The sequence below is a fragment of the Macrobrachium rosenbergii genome, chromosome 19, assembly GCF_040412425.1.
Source record: "Macrobrachium rosenbergii isolate ZJJX-2024 chromosome 19, ASM4041242v1, whole genome shotgun sequence".
Lineage (NCBI taxonomy): Eukaryota > Metazoa > Arthropoda > Malacostraca > Decapoda > Palaemonidae > Macrobrachium > Macrobrachium rosenbergii.
Window position 1 is genome coordinate 6,223,791 of NC_089759.1, and position 21,744 is coordinate 6,245,534.

At 38.7% G+C, this 21,744-nt stretch overlaps 2 protein-coding genes across 13 annotated transcripts in view; one reads left to right on the forward strand and one right to left on the reverse strand.

Annotated features, from left to right (window-relative positions):
• The window catches only part of LOC136848589 (protein phosphatase 1 regulatory subunit 16A-like), a 174,776-nt gene that overhangs the window by 31,666 nt on the left and 121,366 nt on the right, over positions 1-21,744 (forward strand). The gene's annotated exons all lie outside the window — the stretch shown is intronic.
• On the reverse strand, positions 6,299-11,002 carry LOC136848588 (beta-1,3-galactosyltransferase 5-like). Its single transcript, XM_067120934.1, has 2 exons — positions 10,412-11,002; positions 6,299-8,062 (listed from the first exon to the last, which is right to left on the reverse strand). Exons 1-2 carry the CDS (start codon positions 10,925-10,927, stop codon positions 7,475-7,477), a joined length of 1,104 nt encoding a protein of 367 aa, XP_066977035.1. The 5' UTR covers positions 10,928-11,002; the 3' UTR covers positions 6,299-7,474.

Sequence of the window (21,744 nt, forward strand, 5' to 3'; positions counted from 1 at the left end):
CATGGCGGAGGTGGGTCATTGTCAAGGCTAGTACACTTTCCCGCTCACAACGGGTAAAAGCAGTACGACATCTCGGCAAAAGACTTATACCTCTCTTGATGGCTCAATGGTTTACGTCAACTGGAGTCGCTGAATAGGCTTTCGCCGCGGTTCATGTCCCCACGATTCCAATTCATTTATCACTTATACAAATTCCCCTTCGGCGACAATTCTCCAACGGAGATATACCGAGTAGCGTGAATTTCGATATTAAGCGACATTTGTAGCTTCATGATTGTATATAAATCACGGTGTGATAAAATTTCATAACAAGAGCTGCGTGTTCCAAACGTACCAATGAACTGTCATGGCGGAGGTGGGTCATTGTCGAGGCTAGTACACTTTCCCCGCTCACGACGGGTAAAAGCAGTACGACATCTCGGCAAAAGACTTATACCTCTCTTGATGGCTCAATGGTTTACGTCAACTGGAGTCGCTGAATAGGCTTTCGTCGCGGGTTCGTGTCCCTACGATTCCAATTCATTTATCACTTATATAAATTCCCCTTCGGCGACAATTCTCCAACGGAGATATACCGAGGTAGCGTGAATTTCGATATTAAGCGACATTTGTAGCTTCATGATTGTATATAAATCACGGTGTGATAAAAATTTCATAACAAGAGCTGCGTGTTCCAAATGTACCAATGAACTGTCATGGCGGAGGTGGGTCATTGTCGAGGCTAGTACACTTTCCCCGCTCACAACGGGTAAAAGCAGTACGACATCTCGGCAAAAGACTTATACCTCTCTTGATGGCTCAATGGTTTACGTCAACTGGAGTCGCTGAATAGGCTTTCGTCGCGGGTTCGTGTCCCCACGATTCCAATTCATTTATCACTTATATAAATTCCCCTTCGGCGACAATTCTCCAATGGAGATTTACCGAGGTAGCGTGAATTTCGATATTAAGCGACATTTGTAGTTTCATGATTGTATATAAATCACGATGTGATAAAAATTTCATATATATATATATATATATATATATATATATATATATATATTTGCATGTGTCTGTGTAGTGTTTCACTTTCCCTCGGGGACTTGAAACATTATAGAGTCTAACTTTATAAAAGAGTGATTTTATGAGTACATTAATTCAAAGTATGTTTAAAATCGATTCAGTAATTTCAGAAGAAATATGTAAAATGTATAGATTCTAAGAAAAGTACTTGGCATGGACAGAGGAAAAAAAGTTAGTCAGCGACCCGCATAAATGAAAAGATTCGTCGATAGAGTACAGCTATGCTCAAGTCTGTATCACCTAAGAGCACAGCTGTACTGGACCTCAGACACTAATGCATTTATAGCTCCAACCCCTGACACCTGTCAGGTGTGAATATTTGATTACCAACGGGCTTCTCGTTCGTTTGCATCGTCCCTCTAGCATAGATGTTCTTAATTTCTACCAGTATGCGTCAGTCCTCTGACAATGTGTGAGGTGTAGAGCGAAATTAGTTAGGATTTATATAATCCTTGAATCACCTAACCGCAAGTAACAGGTTGCTATGAAACAAAGGCGAGTGCTGGCATAGGGCCAGTTTTATCTAACAACGTCAACAACCATATCTGGAACTGACGACAGAAACAGGAACGAAATATTAAAAGAATGAGAAAATAAAAAAAAATTCTTTTGCTGACGTTCGTAGCATTATAACAGTTGCAGCCAAAATTATATTATTATTAGTATTACTATTATTATTATTGTGAAAAACAACCTGTGTGATAAAAATCCATAATTACATGGTAGGCTATATTGCTAAGTAAGATAAACAAGCAAAGACTTGGAACACTTGAACGTTGTTCCTGTTAAAAAAACACCCGCTCAGGTGTTCGAAAGTCTTTGCTTGTTTATTTTACTTAGTAATGTAGTTTACTATATAATTATGGATTTTTATTACACCTATTATTATTATTATTATTATTATTATTATTATTATTATTATTATTATTATTATTATTATTATTATTATTATTATTATTATTCAGGCGATGAACCCTACTCATTTGGAACAAGCCAACCAAAGTGGCCACTGACTTGAAATTCAAGCTTCCAAAGAATATTAGGGTGTTCATTCGAAAGAAATAACAGAAGGTAATGGGAAATACAGAAAAAAAAAGAGGCCAGGTATTAGAAAAACTGGTAAATTAACAAATTAATAAATTAGTGAATAAAAATTTAAGCTGTCCTGTTTATTAATGGTTTTATATTGGCCGGCCTTACAGTCCCTTCAGCTACAGGTAATGACATTCTCGTCATTATAATTATAATTTGTTTTTATAATTCACATTCAGTTAGATGTCATTTTATACACAATTACCATTACCTTTACCAGTTTATTTTTTCAGTCATCGTTATCATTACCTGTATCTGCATTACTGTGGAACAGTCTCCCTGAGGATGCAGTGCAACTGGAGCTTCAGAGGTCCCAGCGAAGGTGCAGTGCATTACTGCCCGAATACAGTTCTCCTTGCATTTTAATAATTTAGTTGCATTTTTATCTGTTTATTAATTTGTTAATTTTTTTTCTTTTTTAATAAGTGAGATCTCTTCTTTTGTGTATTTCCCTTTGCCTCCTCTTACTTCCTTTTAATGAACACCTTAATATTCTTTGGAAGCTGGAATTTCAAGACAGTGGTCCGTGTGGGCTCGTTCCATATGAGTAGGGTTCATCTTCTGAATAATAATAATAATAATAATAATAATAATAATAATAATAATAATAATAATAATAATAATAATAATAATAATAATAATAATAATAATAATAATAATAATCATAGAAACTTGTTACTTCTTTCAAATGAAATAGGGTTCATCTTCTGAATAATAATAATAATAATAATAATAATAATAATAATAATAATAATAATAATAATAATAATAAAACTTGTTACTTCTTTCAAATGAACACCAGAGAGAGAGAGAGAGAGAGAGAGAGAGAGAGAGAGAGAGAGAGAGAGAGAGAGAGAGACTAACACTACTACGTCGTCCTTTTAGATAATACGTAAATGATATATTGAATATAATATGAATAAGTATATTTATCCGTACGCAACAATATTTTTACGATCTATTCAAAACTTTTCACATAGACCTATACGTTTCTCATAAGAAAAAAATGTAAACGAATAAATATATAAAAAAGCAAATGATTGCAGTGCACAGTCAAACCATTACTACATAAAACTGCTTATATATAGTAGAATTTCAAGATGATGAAGAAGAAAAAATTAGCATAAATCCTAGGCTTACTCCCTATCTCTGTGTAGACAAAGGTATTCAAATAATAATTTACATTTAACATCTGTGTGAAGTATAGCTGGATCATTATCAAAGGCAGGCAAACAAGAATACAGCAAAATATCCCTAAAATATGCACTGAATAGAATAGCTCCAGAATGAAATAAAGCCTTGATTCATATAATGGGCCTATACTGACACAAATACTCAATTCATGTGATAGGTATGTAGTGACAATCCTTATTATAGACATAATGATATAGTGTAGGTCTTTTTTTTTAATAAAAGACCTATAATAATATGAATGCCCAGTTTAATAAAGCCTTCATTCCTATGAACGGAACATGAAATGAAGCAATATGATTGATATAAGACTCAAAATTAACAAGCTGAAATTCTTCTTGAGGTACACCTTTTTAATAGGACTGTTAGTCCTGCTCTTTTCAAATTCTACGTATTAGTTTTTTTTATTCCAACTTTTACCCACATCATCCTATCTTCCAGGTTTGGAATATTTGTAGTTGTAATTTAATTGAAATGTAATTAATTTTAGAATTTCGTGTAATTGTAATTTTGTAATTAATTATAGAATTTCGTGTAATTGTAATTGAAAATGAAATCATAGTAAGTAATTTGATTTAATTAATTACAGGATGATGTAATTTGTATTTAATTGTAATTATAAAATTGAAGTGGTAGAGGTCAGGCTCCATTAGGAGTGATGGGGTGCTTTCAATATGCTTATAAGATTTAAATTTGCTGGTGCTCCGCCACTAATGCTAATAAATACTGTTTTAATATGACCTCTGCTCTTCTATCACTTACACTTATGGAAATAAATTATGAAATCCTATTAGCACGATTTGCTCGCCTCAATGCACTTTTTCATGTGCCAAAGATTAGCGTTTACTCTTGCACCCAAACCCCTTGTAATTGTAACTGTAAATTGTAATTGAATTTGTTGTTAAGTGATTGTAATTGTAATGTAATTGCTATATCCAAATGTAATTCTAATTGTAATTGTTCTTCACGTGATTTAAGTAAAGCTTGCCGTGTTTTCCTGTGACGCCAACAGTGAAGGTCCGCCTCGATAAAGTTAAGTCTAGTGATTTGTGTTAATCGTATGTTTTCCCGCCCACACGATGAGTGATGACGTCATGACGAACAACACTTCAGTTGTATAATTTCACCGAACGATAGTTTTGGGTTTCAAAATGTTTCGTTAAATTTTGCTAAATATTTTTTTCTGCAAATTTTATTTATTATATTGTCTGTATGCATATTAACTTATTCTGACTGTAAAGTTCAGTTTCTGTGTGATTTTAAAATAGGAAAAAAAAAAGTCTTTCGGTGAACGAAATTCACTGAAAAATGTGCCAGAACTTTCCAGAGTGGCACCATTAGACTATTTCCAATCCTTCTCGTCGTTTTAGGCGTTTCCTTCCACGCTGCCAAATGTAGCCTACTTGGTTGGAACTTTGGAAGTGACTGTGACTGAGTTTATTCGTTTTTAAGCGAAATCACCAGTCGGTGCCCGGTGGCACTTTCCCGAGATGTAATCGAATATTGCACCAGCCTGGGACCTTTCCTTGAAAAAAGCGGGACGCCATAATATCTTAAAAACATAGAACTTTCTTGAAAATAATCTCATTGCTTTTCCCACACCCATAGTTAGGGTTGAGTAATTTACCCAACCTCACCTTACTCAACCCAGCCTAACCTAAGGGCATGGCAAAAAACCGGGGCTGGTGCAATACTAGTATACACCTCGGAGATATATAGCTCTTCCTTGGGCGAGTCGGTAGAGTTGTGGCCTTGCACTCGCTAGGCCCGAGTTGGACTCTCCGGCCGGCTAATGAAGAGTTAGAGGAATTTATCTCTGGTGATAGAAATTCATTTCTCGCTATAATGTGATTCGGATTCCACAGTAAGCTGTAGGTCCCGTTGCTAAGTAACCAATTGGTTCTTAGTCACGTTAAATAAGTCTAATCCTTCGGGTCAGCCCAAGGAGAGCTGTTGTGGTCTGGTAAAACTAAGGTATACTTACTTACCTCGGAGATATGCTGTGATCTTAGGCAAGTACTGGAGGTACGATATGCCAGACTTACAGTACGTTATCAAAGGGGCCCATAGAATAAAAAAAAAGGGACTATTTTATAACAGATCATCTTAATTTGAGCATACCTTGGCATTTAGTACGCAAGCAAATAATTCAAAGCCCATAGATTAGGTAACAGGATCTTACAGGAATAAGCTAATTAACGAAAGCAAATGCCTTATCAATTTGAATATCATATATATATATATATATATATATATATATATATATATATATATATATATATATATATATATATATATATATATATATATATATAAGATTTAGAGTTTTTTAAACAATCGTTCGCAGATTGTTTCCCCTGTTGTGGGTGTTGTCTCCTTACCTGGTGGTGCTTGTTTTTCTGTAGGTTTAGTTGACGTCTGTCACTTTTGTTTTCATAGCGTCAGTCAGGTTTAGAATAGCAGCGAGTCAGGTTCTGGACAGCATAGCAGCTTGGAGTTTTAGAAACTGCAGGTATTAGTTATCTGTTGTCCTCTGCAGCTTGAGGATGGTTTGATGGCCTAACCATGGATATGAGTGGAGCGGAGTCGTTTCTGCTGGGCAGCAGATCTACTGTCACATTGACTCTTGCCGTCATCATCTGTTTATGGATCTGTTCCTGTTAACAGTCATGGACTGTTTCGATGATTGCACGGCGGTAGTCTAATGGCGTTCATCCTCTTTGACCTTTGATTTTTTGGTCTTGACATCTCTACGAAGATTGTCTGTTGTGTTTTTGTGCTGCACGAGGTTGCACTGGTATTATTTACACTGTTGTATTGGTATTGTTTATGCTATTGTATTGGCATCATTTATGCTGCTTTATTATTCCTCATGATCATGTTGTGCGTTACTTAGTTATTTATACTATTACTTTTGTACTACGTATGTACGTATAACTGAATCACGAAAATATGGAACGTGCTGAATGTATAAATAAAGACAAAATCAACGAAGGAAAGAGAAACACTGGAGTGCTGCGAGGCCTTTTGACTGGCGTCCTTTACTTAGCAGACTGAAGAAATATAAGAGTAATTTTACAAAGAAAGCTCATATAAATGACAGATGGGGATTATAAAGGAAAAAATATGTGGAAATATGTTTTAGAACATATTTCCACAGAGCGTAAAGCTTGTTTCAACTGGGCTTTGAATTAGGGTTTCATTGGTCAGTACGGAGCATGCCCTTGGTTGAACTCAGAAAGGTATAATGGCGAGGAAAGTTTGAAATTTTGCAAATTGGTTTCTTTATGATCTGACGCAAACTTGAAACGCTTTTGTCTATGGTGCATCATTATACTATGACCAGAACTTATAAGTAAAAATCCACAGTTATGTATATGAGTAAGGTTGTATTTATCAGAATACAAAAAATGATTAAAATGGGAGTTTTTTTTCTACCGTTTGCACGACGGTCCTCCCCAGTTGTCGAAAGATAACCGCCGTGCAAACGGTCGAAAAAAGCTCCCATTTCTAATCAATTTTGTATTCTGATAAATACAGTCTTACTCACATACTCAGCTGTGGATTTCCACTTACTGAAACGCTTTCTTCCAAGGAAAAAAATCCCACTTATTTAAGGGTGTTACTCTTGCCTCTCCCCCCCCCTTCTTCTCTTTCTTGATTCCCGTGAGCTGTGCCTTGAAAAGATTCGGCCTCCTTTTCACGTAAAATGAAATTTTAAAAATTGCTTCAAAAATGACCTCCTTGAAAGAGAAAATTTCAACCAGAAATATTCCTTCTTGTTTTGTTCTGTGAATTCCCACATTTGCCTTGATCATTTGGTAATCACGTCTAATAATTCATGAGTCATGGCTACCACTAAGCAGAGATTTCCCATGACTAAATGGTAATGGGATATTTCAATTATATGTCTTCTTAAAACATTATGGGTCATATCTTACTATCCAAAGGCAAAGGCGTTATGATCCTCTCTACATTTATACACTATTTACCTGCAGTTCAAAAGAACTCGTCCTTCATTTATTAAACTCAATGTTGCATATCATAATTCTTAGGTTTATAAAAACGCACCTAGCACTTCATTATCACGTTGGCGTTTGATTTTCCTATCGACACCTCATGTTTTCTATGCTGGCACTTTTGCACTTAACCGTCGGATCACATTTGTAGTACTCATTTTCATATATCCATAATAAGAAAGCATTGTTCTCCACCAGCGACCTCTGTCGGGTATGTGGACCCAGGCTACAAACTTCCCCAAATCACTTGGTGTGATCTTTTCAATTCTCAGAAACTCTTTGAGGTGTCCGAAATGCCCTATGCCCGCTCTCTTCGCCAGGATGCCTGTGATGTAGACGTCGTCGACCCACAGGAAAGGCTCCTGGCGAGTGGCGTTTAGTAGCCTGTAAACCAGGTGGGTGGCCAGAATCCACACGGCTCCGGAGCAGTATGGCGGGTAGTTCTTCTCGAGGAACTCCGTGCGACTGACTTGCCATTTGCCGAAGCGTTTCACCTCCGATCCCTTCCAGTTAAAGCAGAAGAAGCTGTCCTCTTTGTGGACCTCCTTCAGGAACCTCGTTAGCAGGAAGAGGTCGAGCAGGACGTCGTCGTCGGCGTGTAGCGTCCACGGGACGCGAGGGCAGTAGATGGACACCCACCTCAGAGATGCCAGGGCTTTGTAACTCAGCGTGTGGTAACTGTCGTCATATTCTCCCTGCAAAAGAAATAGGTTTTACCTCTTTGTTTACTTCATGGCATACATTTCGTGGGTAAATATCATATGATTAAAAATATCTCAAGTGCCTGGGCTTTGAATATAAGTGGATGCTGTATCATACAAAAAAGTGAGAAATGTCTGAGAGTTGATTTAAGGAGAAAGAATCGAATTTCCATTTGGCTTTGTTGTAGAGCCTTTTTTAAAGGACCTTCTCAAGGTCTATAGATCTTGGACCTTCTGATGCCCTCCGATTTCATACGTGCGTGTCACCATCTCATATGGCTTTGTCAGTTCGTCTTGGCGCGGACATTAGTCGAGAAATAAACTCGAGGTCGAAATGGGTCAGCACGGGCTCTTTCTAGCACGAGCAGTGCGTAAACCCAGATATGGGAAACCCTAATGGCAATCCGAAGTTCATACTGTGAGTTCGTTCGTTGATGCAGCTGACCTCTCGTTCCTTGGCTGGAGTATGGGTTGGAACTCTCGACGACAGGAGGGTTTGTGAGTCGTTGGTCTGAGCAATGACAGACGACCGCTTGCTTACTTAGTATGCAAAGACCCTCTACAATTGACGATCGCCGGGTGTCCCTCTAGTGTACCAAGATTGTAGTGCCCAAGGTCCTTGGCAGTACCATCCTCCATAAGGCGCCGAAGGCCCCTGATATGCTTCTAAAATGATCCTTAACTGTACAACTTTGTAGGTGACAGGTGTGACGGCAGCTGAGTGAGGTATGATGAATTGTTTATTTATTTATTTATTTTTTTTTTTTGGGGGGGGAAAGGGGGTTTGTTGCCACCCCTAATAGCCTTCCTTTGTTCCATCAGGTAGGTGACCTCTTTACAATCACCTGTTATAGATTGCACTGAATGTAAAGATAAACATTTAGACAATATGAACGAATTTACAGTAAACGAATGAAAGGGATTGCAGCTAGGGGTCGAAGGGACGCTGCAAAGAACCTTAAGTACTGCCTACAGTGCACCGTGAGAGGTGCACTGAGGGCACTGCCCCCACCGCTCCCCCTACGGGCAGCTAATAATAACAAACAAACGAAAAACAAAAAATTAAAATGTACATGTCAAGATATTTCCAGTTCATGTCAAATGTTTTCGGTAAATTTGACGTTTAAGAACAGACACACAATTCAACAAAACCTATAAATGAAATCTCTGGAATTATCGTCGATGTAACGAAGCTGGTACTTACTGAAAACATGTAAAAAAGGCGCCGAACTTTTTTCGGCGCAATTGAGTTTTCTGTATAGCCGCTACAGCGTATAATCAAGGCCACCGAAAACAGATCTATCTTTTGGTGGTCTCGGTATAATGCTGTAAGAGCCGCGCCCCAAGAAACTTTAACCACGGCTCGGTGGTAGCCTATCCTATATCGTTGCCAGAAGCACGATTATGGCTAACTTTAACCTTAAAAAAGGTAATAACTACTGAGGCTTGATGGCTGTAATTTGGTATGTCTGATGAATGGACTGTGGATGATCAACGTACCAATTTGCAGCCCTGTAGCCTCAGTAGTTTTTGAGATCTGAGGGCGGACGGAATAAAGTGCGGATGGACAGTCAAAGCCGGCACAACAGTTTTCCTTTACAGAAAACAAGAAGAGAACTCTACAAAAGATTTGTAAGATATGCACACGGTAACGGTGCAGTTTGAATCCTTGAGATAAAAGTCATGCTGCTGACCGAACAGGCACTAGAAAGTTTGTTTATTTAATTGTATGTTGGAAATAAACATAACTGATCCTAGTCATATATAAGAAAGTTTTGGTAAGAATAAGAATAGCAGCTTAAGAAAGAATGTATGAACTTGATCCCTACATTACAAAATATGCAAAATGTGTGGATTTCAAAGTGTGTAGTTATAGATTACACGTCTGTTCTTTTCCATTACGAGACCATCCTCGAGTCAGGTCAGGCGTAACTCAAAAAAATAATATATACAAAAGATTTGTAAACAACAAACTTTCTCCGGTATGATAAAGGTTCTCTCTCTCTCTCTCTCTCTCTCTCTCTCTCTCTCTCTCTCTCTCTCTCTCTCTCTTGCCGTCATCTGTTTTCAACCTGTTGTACGTTCTCTTGTAATGTGCTTCCATCGTGGCACACAAGAGCAAAATAAAATTCTATTACCACGCAACAGTCCTCTACACATCTTTCCTGTTCTATGTTGTTTAAAATAACAAGTAAGTTTTCTATCGAGTCCAACAAATCTGTGCTTCATTCATCAATAGCCCAATTCCTCCCGAGAAAAACAATACATTTACTAGCACACTCACCTAACCATTCCGCCATCTTGTCCACGCAAACACTAATTATTATTATTATTATTACTGACCTGCACTATATCACGGTGTGCCTGACTCTCCTCCCTGACGATGGCTGCTTCCCGGGGCGTTTTGGCAGAGCCTACCATGAAGACGACTCCTACTTTGACCCCGCTGTCGAATTCGCTAGCTCTGGCCCAGGTCTCTCTGGTGATCCTCCGCTTCTCCGTCTCGCTGACGGAGGAGTGGACGTAAGCGATGATTTGCAGGTCGGGATGCCGGCTGCAGAAATCGGACTCCGAGATCGTGTACGTCTCCGGCAGAAGGGCTGTAGCAAGGTCTACTAGACCTTCGGTAGCAGGCAGTGGGTTCCTGGTTGTCACAAGGTCTATTAGACCTTGGGTAGCAGGTCGTGGGCTCCTGGTTGTCACAAGGTCTACTAGATCTTGGGTAGCAGGTAGTGGGTTCCTGGTTGTCCCATTCTGTGGGGGCGAACACGAGTGTTCAGGTGTGACAAACGAGAGGCAGCTTCCGCTAGAAATATGAATCCTACGAAGCAGATCAAGACTGGTATGGAGATCGTTCATATCAAGTGTATGCTCCCTAGACCAGTGGTTCTCAACCAGGGGTATTCCCCCCTAGGCGGGAATTTCAGATTTTGGGGGGATGGGGGAATTGCGACCACAGATTGGCAGCCTCAAACTGGCTCTAGGACCACACAAAACGCAGTATGTATCCGTCCGCACTACTGAGAGGTCACGCTGGACTTCCTCTCTGCTAGCTTGTGTGTTTGTGTTAGTATTTTGTTGCATGTTATTCGGAATGCACCTTTTGAGGCAGACTAATTTTGGAAAGGGGGTGGGGGGGGGATGACATTCTGACATTTGGTGAAAGAGTGCATGGGCCAAAAAAGGTTGAGAATCACTGTAGACAGTAACTGAAAAGATCACAGGTTGAATCAGTTGGTCTTAAAAGGACTATTTCTTTCACACAGATGCAGCCTGCTTGAGTAAATGTCAGATTTCGAACCACGTCTGTAAAACAGTAAACTGTTAAAACTAAAGCTACTGTGCAGTTATGGGGAATATTAACATTTATTTTCCCTTGAAAACAACGCAAAACAGAGCAGTAGCTGTTCTGTGAGCTCAGTGAGGCGGCTGATGCAAAGAGGTTTACTCTCAAGTGCAACAAATTTCACCAAAATTTGGTTAATGTGTATCTTTAATCACTTGATAATGAAGGTAAATAATTTCCTACATTAAACCCAGTTATATTATTTACATTCCTCCTGCCATTACCCAACTAAGCAGACAGTAAGAATATGCAAAAGGGTTGTTAAAATCTTTTCAAGAAAATTGTGTAACGATGAATGAACTGAAGTTTAGTTGGGTTATATTACTGTGCCTATGTAGTTACTCACCAGTGCTGTAACTGTGCCTTCTCCCTTTCCCTCTGGAAGTATGGAATGCCTTGCTGGACCGAATGAGCGGTTGAAAACCTGGAATTAGTTCGTGAGTACAAGTTCATATTCTTGGTTTAATATTCATATTCTTGGTTTAATTGATGGTGATTTTTCCCCTTTCACAAAAAATGTCTTTCATGGTCAATATGAAAAGGTACCATAGCTGGGATTGAGGGTCACATTCACAGACTGGACGTGGAATAGGAAATTTAGGCCAAAGGCCAAGAGCTGGGACATATGAGGTCATTCAGCGCTGCAAGGGAAATTCATTAATTTATTTTCTCCTTTTTTAATGAATAGGATCACTTTTCTCTGTATTTTCCTTAACTCCTCCGACTAATTCCTAATGAACACGATATTCTTTGGAAGCTTGAATTTCAAGTCAGTGGCCCCTCTGGTGGGCTTGTTCCATATGAATAGATTTCATCTTTTGAATAATAATAATAATAATAATAATAATAATAATAATAATAATAATAATAATAATAATAACAACAACCACATTTTGACTTGGCAAGCAAACGATATGCCAGAATTATGAATGAAAGAGCAAATAACGTCCGCTCTCTTTCTTTCTCACCTGCGAAATTCGGCCTTCCGGTTAATGTCTATCAATAACCTATCCTAAGACAACTAATTTCTGATACTTTGTTGTTAACTCAAATCATTACTGTCATCAGAGAGTGACAAATATCAGTGAAGTTTAAAAATTACTTTTAAATATCAACCTGCCATTAAAAACCCTGCATAGAGCTCGTAGTCATGTCTATTTCATTTACAAATGGGATAGAATAGAACCAATAGCCCTTTTTATCGAAAGTTTCAAGGAAATAAGGGAGGGGGAGAACACAGCTAAATGAACGCTTGATCGTGTGTTTTGGAAGGGGGATGGAAAAGGGAAAAGGAAAGGGGATGGAAGAGGGAGGGGGGAGGGGTTATATAGAAAATAGACTCTACCGAATCAAAGAAGTTGTGAAAAATCCGAAGAGTTTCCTATAAATCCTGAGATACTGGGAGAGGTCACTGTAGGGTCACTAGAGGTCACTGCTGACATACTGCTCATGTAAGGTTGTATTGTCACCGGGATTGAGTAACCATGCAAAATTTGAAGTCCATCGGACGAAGGGAACCGGTCAAAAATTGAGTGACAAGATTTGACTCAAACAGACAGACAGACAGGCGTAGGAGTCAAGTTAAATAAAAGCATGTGAAAAAAGGGGTATGTTGAAATCTATTTAAGAAAACTGTGTAACATTACTATGCCCATGTACTGTAGTTACTCACCGATGCTGTAACCGTCCCCTCTGGAAGTATGGAATGCCTTGCTGGACCGAATGAGCGGTTGAAAACCTGGAATTAGTTCGTGAGTTCAGGTTCATATTCTTGGTTTGATATTCATACTCATATTCTTGGTTTAACTGATGGTGATTTTTCCCCTTTCACAAAAAATTTCTTTCATGGTCAATATGAAAAGGTACCATAGCTGAGATTGACGCTCACATTCAAAGACTGGAATTGGAATAGAAAATTTAGGCCAAAGGCCAAGCGCTGGGACATATGAGGTCACTCAGCGCTGAAAGGGAAATTCATTAATTTTTTTTTTTTTTTAATAAGTGTGATCACTTCTTTCTGTATTTCCCTTTACCTCCTCTTACTTCTTCCTAATCGATATTCGTTGGAAGCATGAATTTCAAGCCAGTGGCCCCTTTGGTGGGCTTGTTCCATATGAATGGGTTTCATCTTTTGAATAATAATAATAATAATAATAATAATAATAATAATAATAATAATAATAATAATAATAATAATAATAATAATAGCCGCATCTTGACTTGGCAAGCAAAAGGTATGCCAGAATTATGAATGGAAGGGCAAACAACGTCCGCTTTCTTTCTTTCTCACCTGCGAAATTCGGCCTTCCGGTTAATATGTCTCTCATCATACCTACCTATCCTAAGACAACTAATTTCTGATACTTTGTTGTTAACTCAAATCATTACTGTCATCAGGGAGTGACAAATATCAGTGAAGTTTAAGAATTACTTTTAAATATCAAGCTGCCATGAAAAACCCTGCATAGAGCTCGTAGTCATGTCTGTTTCATTCACAGATGGGTAGAATAGAACCAGTAGCCTTTTTTATCGAAAGTTTCAAGAAGTAAGAGAGAAAATAAATCGTACTAGAAGAAAGAGTGTCAGACCTTCTAGCTATCCGAATGTCTACTAGGGGCCATACTTGCAGTAACAGATAAAATTTTTACTTAATTATGAGTCAGATTCCTCAGTACAAAGAGACATGCATCTAAATCTTATCTCAGGGCATGGTGCCAGCATTCTCACCCCTAAAGACTATAGGCCAAGGAACCAGAGAGCCTGGAATTATTACAATAGAACAGTAGCTGTGCCTTTCCGGCGCCAACCGCCCCTCTTACCTCAGAGTCGAACTGATCCTCGGGGGAAAACCCTCTCGTTTTGAAGGGAAGATACTGATAACTGACCATTATGCTGGCAGTAACGAACAGCACAAGGTACAGGAGCGTGTTCCACATCTCGTGACCTGTGGTCAAGAGGACAGCGAAAGTTTTAACCTTCTTTTAGAGCAGGGGTTCCAAAACTGGGGGTCACGACCCCCAAAGGGGTCGTGAGCCCTTTTCTGGGGGTCATGGAGGGTCTAACAACTGTATGCACTACATTCAGCTTGCCGGAATGGGGATAAACTTTTTAGAAGGCTTATAAATGTGGGGGTCATGACAGGTTTGGTACTGCTGTAAGGGGTCACGTACTAAAAAAGTTTGGAAAACACTGTTTTAGAGCATACATGTATTGTACACATAGGCCTACATACGCATCCGCATCCCTTACATATGCATGGAAAGACCGATTGCATCTTGTCTTGTTTTCTGTAGATAAATGCTTATATCAAATGACTTACACACAATTTTCTATTTATGCATGACGCATTTGTATGTTGCAACTTATATCAAATGACTTACAAACTATTTTCTATTTATGCATAACGTATTTGTATGTTACAACCTATATCAAATGACTTACACACTATTTTCTATTTATACATAACGTATTTGTATGTCACAACCTATATCAAATGACTTACACACTATTTTCTATTTATACATAGCGCATTTGTGTGTTGAACATATACATTTATGTAAATTACGTATGTATTTATGTTGACCCTTGCTGTAGCGGATGTGTTACCAACATTAAAAGTACTAAACATTATGTTCAGTGTATACGTGGAAAGGTTACAAATATAAAAACTTTTATTGTGACGTCAGATAACACCTCATAAATACATTCAGTTCCAGATGTTTTGCGCACACTGTCACGATATACAAGCAAGGACATTACTTACTCATAATATAACTATACACGTACTGAATTAGCAGCTGTAACTGTGTATTGATACATTAATTAACATCCACGTCAACACAGACTTTACAAATATAACAGATTTAAATATATATATATATATATATATATATATATATATATATATATATATATATATATATATATATATATATATATATATATATATATGTGTGTGTGTGTGTGTGTGTGTGTGTTTATATTTGGAATTAGAATATAAAATTTAGGCCAAACGCCGAGGTCATTCAGCGCTGAAACGAAAATTGAGAGCAAAGGAGGTTTGAAAGGTGTAACAGGAGGAAGACCTCGGAGTTGCACTATGAAACAATTATTGTTAGGAGATGGTGGAAAATGAGATGGAAGAAAGATAATACGAAAGGAGGTACAGTAAAAGGAATGAAATGGGTTGCATCTAGGGGCCCCTAGGGACGCTGCAAAGAACCTTAAGTAATGGCTACAGTGCACCGGGTGAGGTGTAAGCTACTGATGGCGTTACCCTCCTACGGGGATAAAATATTTGGAAACACTGGCATGTGTTCAAATTAGGCATATACACATACACTTGCAACCGTGTGTATACACCCTTAAACTGAATAATGTAAATATGTTCTCTTACATTTGGAACAATGCACAATTAAGTTAGGCCAATATGCAACTGTAAGAACGAAATAGCACTTAGGATTCACTGAATGATTAGCATAAGTGTACTGTACTGGCTTTCCAATAACGGACATGACAGTCACTGGTCCCACTCATTCATGAACACTGGACCATTTACTCTCTCTCTCTTTCTCTCCAGCTTAATAGGTGAACGAAGGGCCTGGATTCTGGGACAAATATGTATATACTGAATACCGTTAAGCGTCTGTTATTGGGTGGTAAAATTTGGAGCTTCAGCAAGGAGGAAAATTCTCAATGGCGCCTCTGATTTTATGTGGGGTGATGAGATCGGCACGACTTATGGCTGATATTGAGGTTGGAAGATTTAATGCCATATCCCATGCATGAGTAATAACCGGAGTTCAGTTTTAATACACACTGCATCACCTTTTGATCTGACCGACAGTGACTCAAAACAAGTATGAACTGGTTCATGATAGTCTCATCAAGTCATCAGGATGGCAATGTCATACCTTTGCTCACGCTACCATTTTGCCTCCCAAGTCAAAACATCCTACTGAGAGTATATGAATGATAGGGAATAAAACTTGCTTTTAGGTGAAGAGAATGATAATTTACAACAGGACTTACGTAAATTTGATGAATGCTTCTTACCAGAGCAACAAAACTCATGAAAATGAAACATTTTATAATAGAAGCCAAAACAGAGTCATTGTGGTGGCAATGGACACATAATCGGCAAGAAATTCCACCCATGCAACATGTTGATTCAGATTTCAGCAATGTAGGCTGCCTTACACGGGGACGGGGAAGGGGAAGGGTAACCATATCACATGTTCTCAAACCATGGACGGCGCCAAAACACCTGTACCATAATCTTCTACGTTCTTGGTTTTAGCTCCCTTGAGTTTCCTCTATTCACACATTTTTTTTTCAAATGACTGATTTGTTTATATGTTCCTTGAAATTAATTTGATATAACTTTGTTTGTCGTAGTTTTCTATGTATCGTTATTTAACAGTTTTATGCGTGGTTAATAATTTGTGAAGGCATTCTGTTTATTCTCAAGGTACGTCGAGACGATGCGTTTTTTCGTTCGATTTTCTGCATGCCTTTGACGCACTCGACAGCGCACATAGCGGTGATGGGAGTCACGTGCATTTCTTTGTGCGAATTTTTTTTTTACCCTGAAAGAAATTGTGTAGTCAAATCTAATTACCATGTCACTTGACAGGAAAGAATTAACTCTTAATTTTATTGAAAACTACCAAAGATACGGGGTGCTTTGGAAGACCGATGTGAAAGTAAGTTAAGTATATCTTAGTTTAACCAGACCACGGAGCTGATTAACAGCTCTCCTAGGGCTGGCCCGAAGGATTAGATTTATTTTACGTGGCTAAGAACCAGTTGGTTACCTAGCAACGGGACCTACAGCTTATTGTGGAATCCGAACCACATTATAGCGAGAAATGAATTTCTACCATCAGAAATAAATTCCTCTTTTTCTTCATTGACCGGTCGGAGATTCGAACTCGCGGCCAGCAGAGTGCTAGCTGAGAACGGAACCCACTTACCCAACGAGGAACTCCGATGTGAAAGGCTATTCTAACAAGTTACTGAGAAAAATCTGCAACAGATGTCACATTGTAAATCTTGCAAAATGGTGTTTTTGTTCTGTCTAAAATATTCCTTCGCCCATAATCTTTTTTGCTGTTGCCTTCGTCTGTGCTTAAAAACATTATTAATAATCAAGCAACCGGCGCAAACTCCCGCACAAACAAGTGTGGTTCCACCGACATCACTGCAGATAAAACTAGCATCGTGTGGATGCGTTTGCGTTCCTCGTTCGTCTTTCAACTTTCGCATTCGCTAGCAGATGGGGGAGTTGGGGGATGGCACCTGGCCACGTGACCCCCCATGAAAAATAATGACAAATCCTAATATTGCAGATTTAGATAATAATGACATAAATGAGAAATATAGAAATGTGTGTATGAAAATTGGTGGCCCTCCCATGAAATTTCTCCGGATCCGCTAGTGTTCGCACTCGATTTTAATCCAAAAGGCGTGCGCTTAGCGCATGGAAAAACACATCGTCTGGACGTGCCTTAGTTTAGCTGTGGATTTCCTAAATAACTCACTGACAAAGACAGCCGAGGAGTAACGTAAGTATGCTTAAATTTAATCTAAAATCTAAATCGTTTGAATACATTTGTGATGATTCTGTCATAAAAGTTGTCAGGATTGACGAAATCGAAAGAAAAACAATACAGAAATATCGCGCGCCATAACTGTGCTAAGCCACAATAAAAACAAAAATTCCTCTTCTTTTCGTTTTCACAGAGAGTTCGCCATCGTTTCATGGCGAAACAAAACAAGCTGGGTCGAAAGTAACGGTAAGCTCAAAGTCAGTTAGCAGAAAAAAAAACTCGGGTGTTAGGAGAAATAATTAAGAATTAGCCATATAAAGTGTACGATTAAAAAAAAAAAAACTTCACTAAAAGGAAGAACAAAATAAGAAAAGGCTTCTTCGGTTGACGACTGGTTTCATTTATAAAAAAAAAATCAACGTCCCCAAAAACTGGAAATTAATTACTTTACGATTTCCAGATGAAAATTAGAATAATATACACATCAGTTGTAATTCACATGAAACTGAGACACTTACGTACACGTGTATCTTCATACTTTTCGTTCGGCATTAGTAAGGTGTGGCCACTTATTGTTTGAGAACAGATGTTTTCACAAGTGGAAGAAATCTACGTTAGATTTTACCGATGGCTGAATCAACCAAAAATATATAAAAACAAAAAAAAAATTTAGCCGAGCATGGGAGTCAGGGGTGTGGAAATGTGGCAACACTGTTAACGACCCTCGTTGTCTGAGAAAAGATGCTTCCACTTGTGCAGAATAATAAGCCCGGAGTACACAACGTGGCAAGTTACGGAGGGAATAGGAATATAAAATTTAGGCCAAAGGCCAAGCGGTGGGACCTATGAGGTCATTCAGCGCTGAAAGGGAAACTGACGGTAAGAAGGTGGTAAGTTGTAACAGGAGGAAAACTGCGCAGTTGCACTATGAAGCAATTGTTAGAGAGTGTGGGAAGTCTTATGGAAGAAAGACAATGATGAATAGAGGTACAGTAAAAGGAATGAAATAGGTTGCAGCTAGGGGCCGAGAGACCCTGCAAAGACCCTCAAGTAATGCCTACAGTGCACCTCGTGAGGTGCACTGATGGCGCTATCCCCCTACGGGGGTGGTGAGTTCTGTTGTCATTCTAGGAGTTGTGTGCGGCTTAGCTGAACAGATTATGCTATCACACTTTGAATGTGCAACCTTATCTATATTCCTAACGAATACTTGTGAACGGTATATTTATTTTGCATCAGTTAAGCATAGGTTCATCACAGTATTTAAGTAACATTTTTATTATAATTTCATCAGAACGTAAATGCTTCTATATTTATACATTTGAAAGCGCATCTGCAATGAGTGAAATAGGCCTACTTATTTAATTTTATATAAGGTAATCGCCACAACTGATGGATTATGCAGTTTATAGGATAATTTGTAGCAGAAGCTGACGTTTGCCAATGCAGGGGTACATAAACAAGTGGTACGAAATTGCATACCTTGTTTTCGTGCAATATCCAGGCTATGTTGTGATTTGTGAATATCAGTATACACTACATTCCCCTCCATCGGATAAAAGGAAATTCTGTTCTGAGTCATCCAAGTGACGCAGGGACACAGAGTGTTTTCCTAATTCCAATTGAAATTCAGATTTATATATACCGTATAAAAAAGTAGGCAGAATAGTCTTAACAGACTCCAAGTAGCCCAATGCAGTCATTTTCATACACTGATTAACAGCCTAAATAGAGAAACCCCGACGAAGTAGGCCTTTGGGCACAAAACATGTTTAATTATATAAATACATGAAGGAAACATTAAAGCCTAATTACGTTGTAAACTTTATTGGTTATGTTATCGACGATTCATTTCCTCAAACAACAGAAGAATCACTTGGTCTAATGACAAGCTTCTCATGAAATCAAGGTTTGCAACGTGGCCAATTCTTCGAAATTTTTTTTTCACAGTTTTATCGCCTGTTTCATTTTCCAAATCGGCCATTGTTCTGAAGTTAAAAAAAAAAAAGATGCAACGCTAGGCTATATAGGCCTACACTCGGGTTTCAATCAAGTTGCAAAGAAGGCACGGTGTTGTTACTGCCTGAAGGGGAAGAGTAGCTGGCAAAACTTCTTTTCTCACTCTTTCTACTTTTCTTATCCCTGCTGAGGCAAAGACATATGACACAGGGGTCCTTGGTCGTTTCGGCCGTAAGTCATATAGGCCGTAACATCCAACCTGGCAAACGGCCGAAAATCCGAAATGGGTGTATATAATACTTTGATCCCCGAGAGGCTAGTAATAAATACGGCGTCCCAAGGAGCTTCCGCCATGCCTTACGGCGCAAACTTCTTGTTACTTGCTACTTGTTGACGGCTTTCCCAGGTCCCCCACCACTTCCATTATCAAATTAATAGTTTATTCATCAGATGTATTTGCTCACACTGCATATTCCTCATTCAGTGTTTGATATTCCATATCATAGCATCGATTAAACTAAGAAGTTTCAGGTTTCTTTTTGAAAGACTTCAAATCAAACAGTCCTTCAAAAGCTCAAGCGCATCATCTACGACTCCGATGGATTGGAGGTAATCTAAAAGAGTAAATCATGTACAACTGTGTCATTTACCACTGAACATAAGTTAAAAGAAGAAAAAGAAGATGATAAGGAATATAACAGGATTCTTCTACTTTTAACGTGCTTTTTCCCATTTTATTATGGGGTAAGCACGATGCCTTCTTTTGAAGGACTTTGATTTGGCTTTGGGGTAGATAATAGAGATTAATCCTGGATATAACTGCCTGCATGCAGAGTGGCAATCGGGAAAAACGCCTGCACTAACTAGACAAGCCACTTGTTGTTCGAGGATCGCATATTCCATAAATTTAGATATAAAAGGCAAGTTTGATAAATGGCCTAAATCTGTGACGGCCTAACAGGTTCACTGCCGAAAATAATACGGCCTAATCGTCTCGAATACTGACACAGCACCCACAAGCGTTTGACTGTAGAAAGACTGGGGCCTGACCTTATAAAGAATATGACTAGTTGAGCTTTCAACAGACCTTAGTATTCGGTGGAAGCGGAGATTCGTGTACGCGTAAGACCAACAGCTGGCCGGTATTAACCCTGGATGCAGCCACTTGCCTCTCAGCTCCAGCTGCGAAATGTTCAGACTATCCTCTGATTAGCGGCGTTGACACGTTTCCCATTTTGCCGAAGGAGGCGTTTAACCTTAATCGAAAAAGGTACACTTGCAGGATTAACTTCGAGGATAAGGTCAATCCTGAGAATGGACGTATTCGAGAGAACAATCAAGCTGTTTGTTTTGACTTACAAGTGACTTCGTTTTAAAGTAATGTATAACGTAAGTGCCTACATTGAGCAAAATGAAAAATGCTCAGCAGGGTCCAAGTATAATGTTTTGGTCTTTGTTTTGCCTTTGCACTGACGAATGGAGAAGAGATCACTTCACTCTATCATCTATGCAATGGGAAATGGCACTGCCGCTAAAAAAAAATACTAAATCTACCAAGTTGTCACCCTTTTTCCTGAAAAGTTTGAATAGGTTTCAGAAAATGTGGCAACAGTGCTAATCACCTTCGCGTTTCAGCCTTTTGTAGCGAGAGTTTTTTTTTATGTCTCGGTTGGGAAGCGGCGCTGCCATATAAAAAACGCTCTCAATCAATTTGTCCAGTGTTTGAATGCACTACAGACCTAAATTGAACATGCTAAAATAATCAGTGCTAGACTTTCGTTTGATCATACTAAGACCCTTCATAACGTTTTACACTGAGT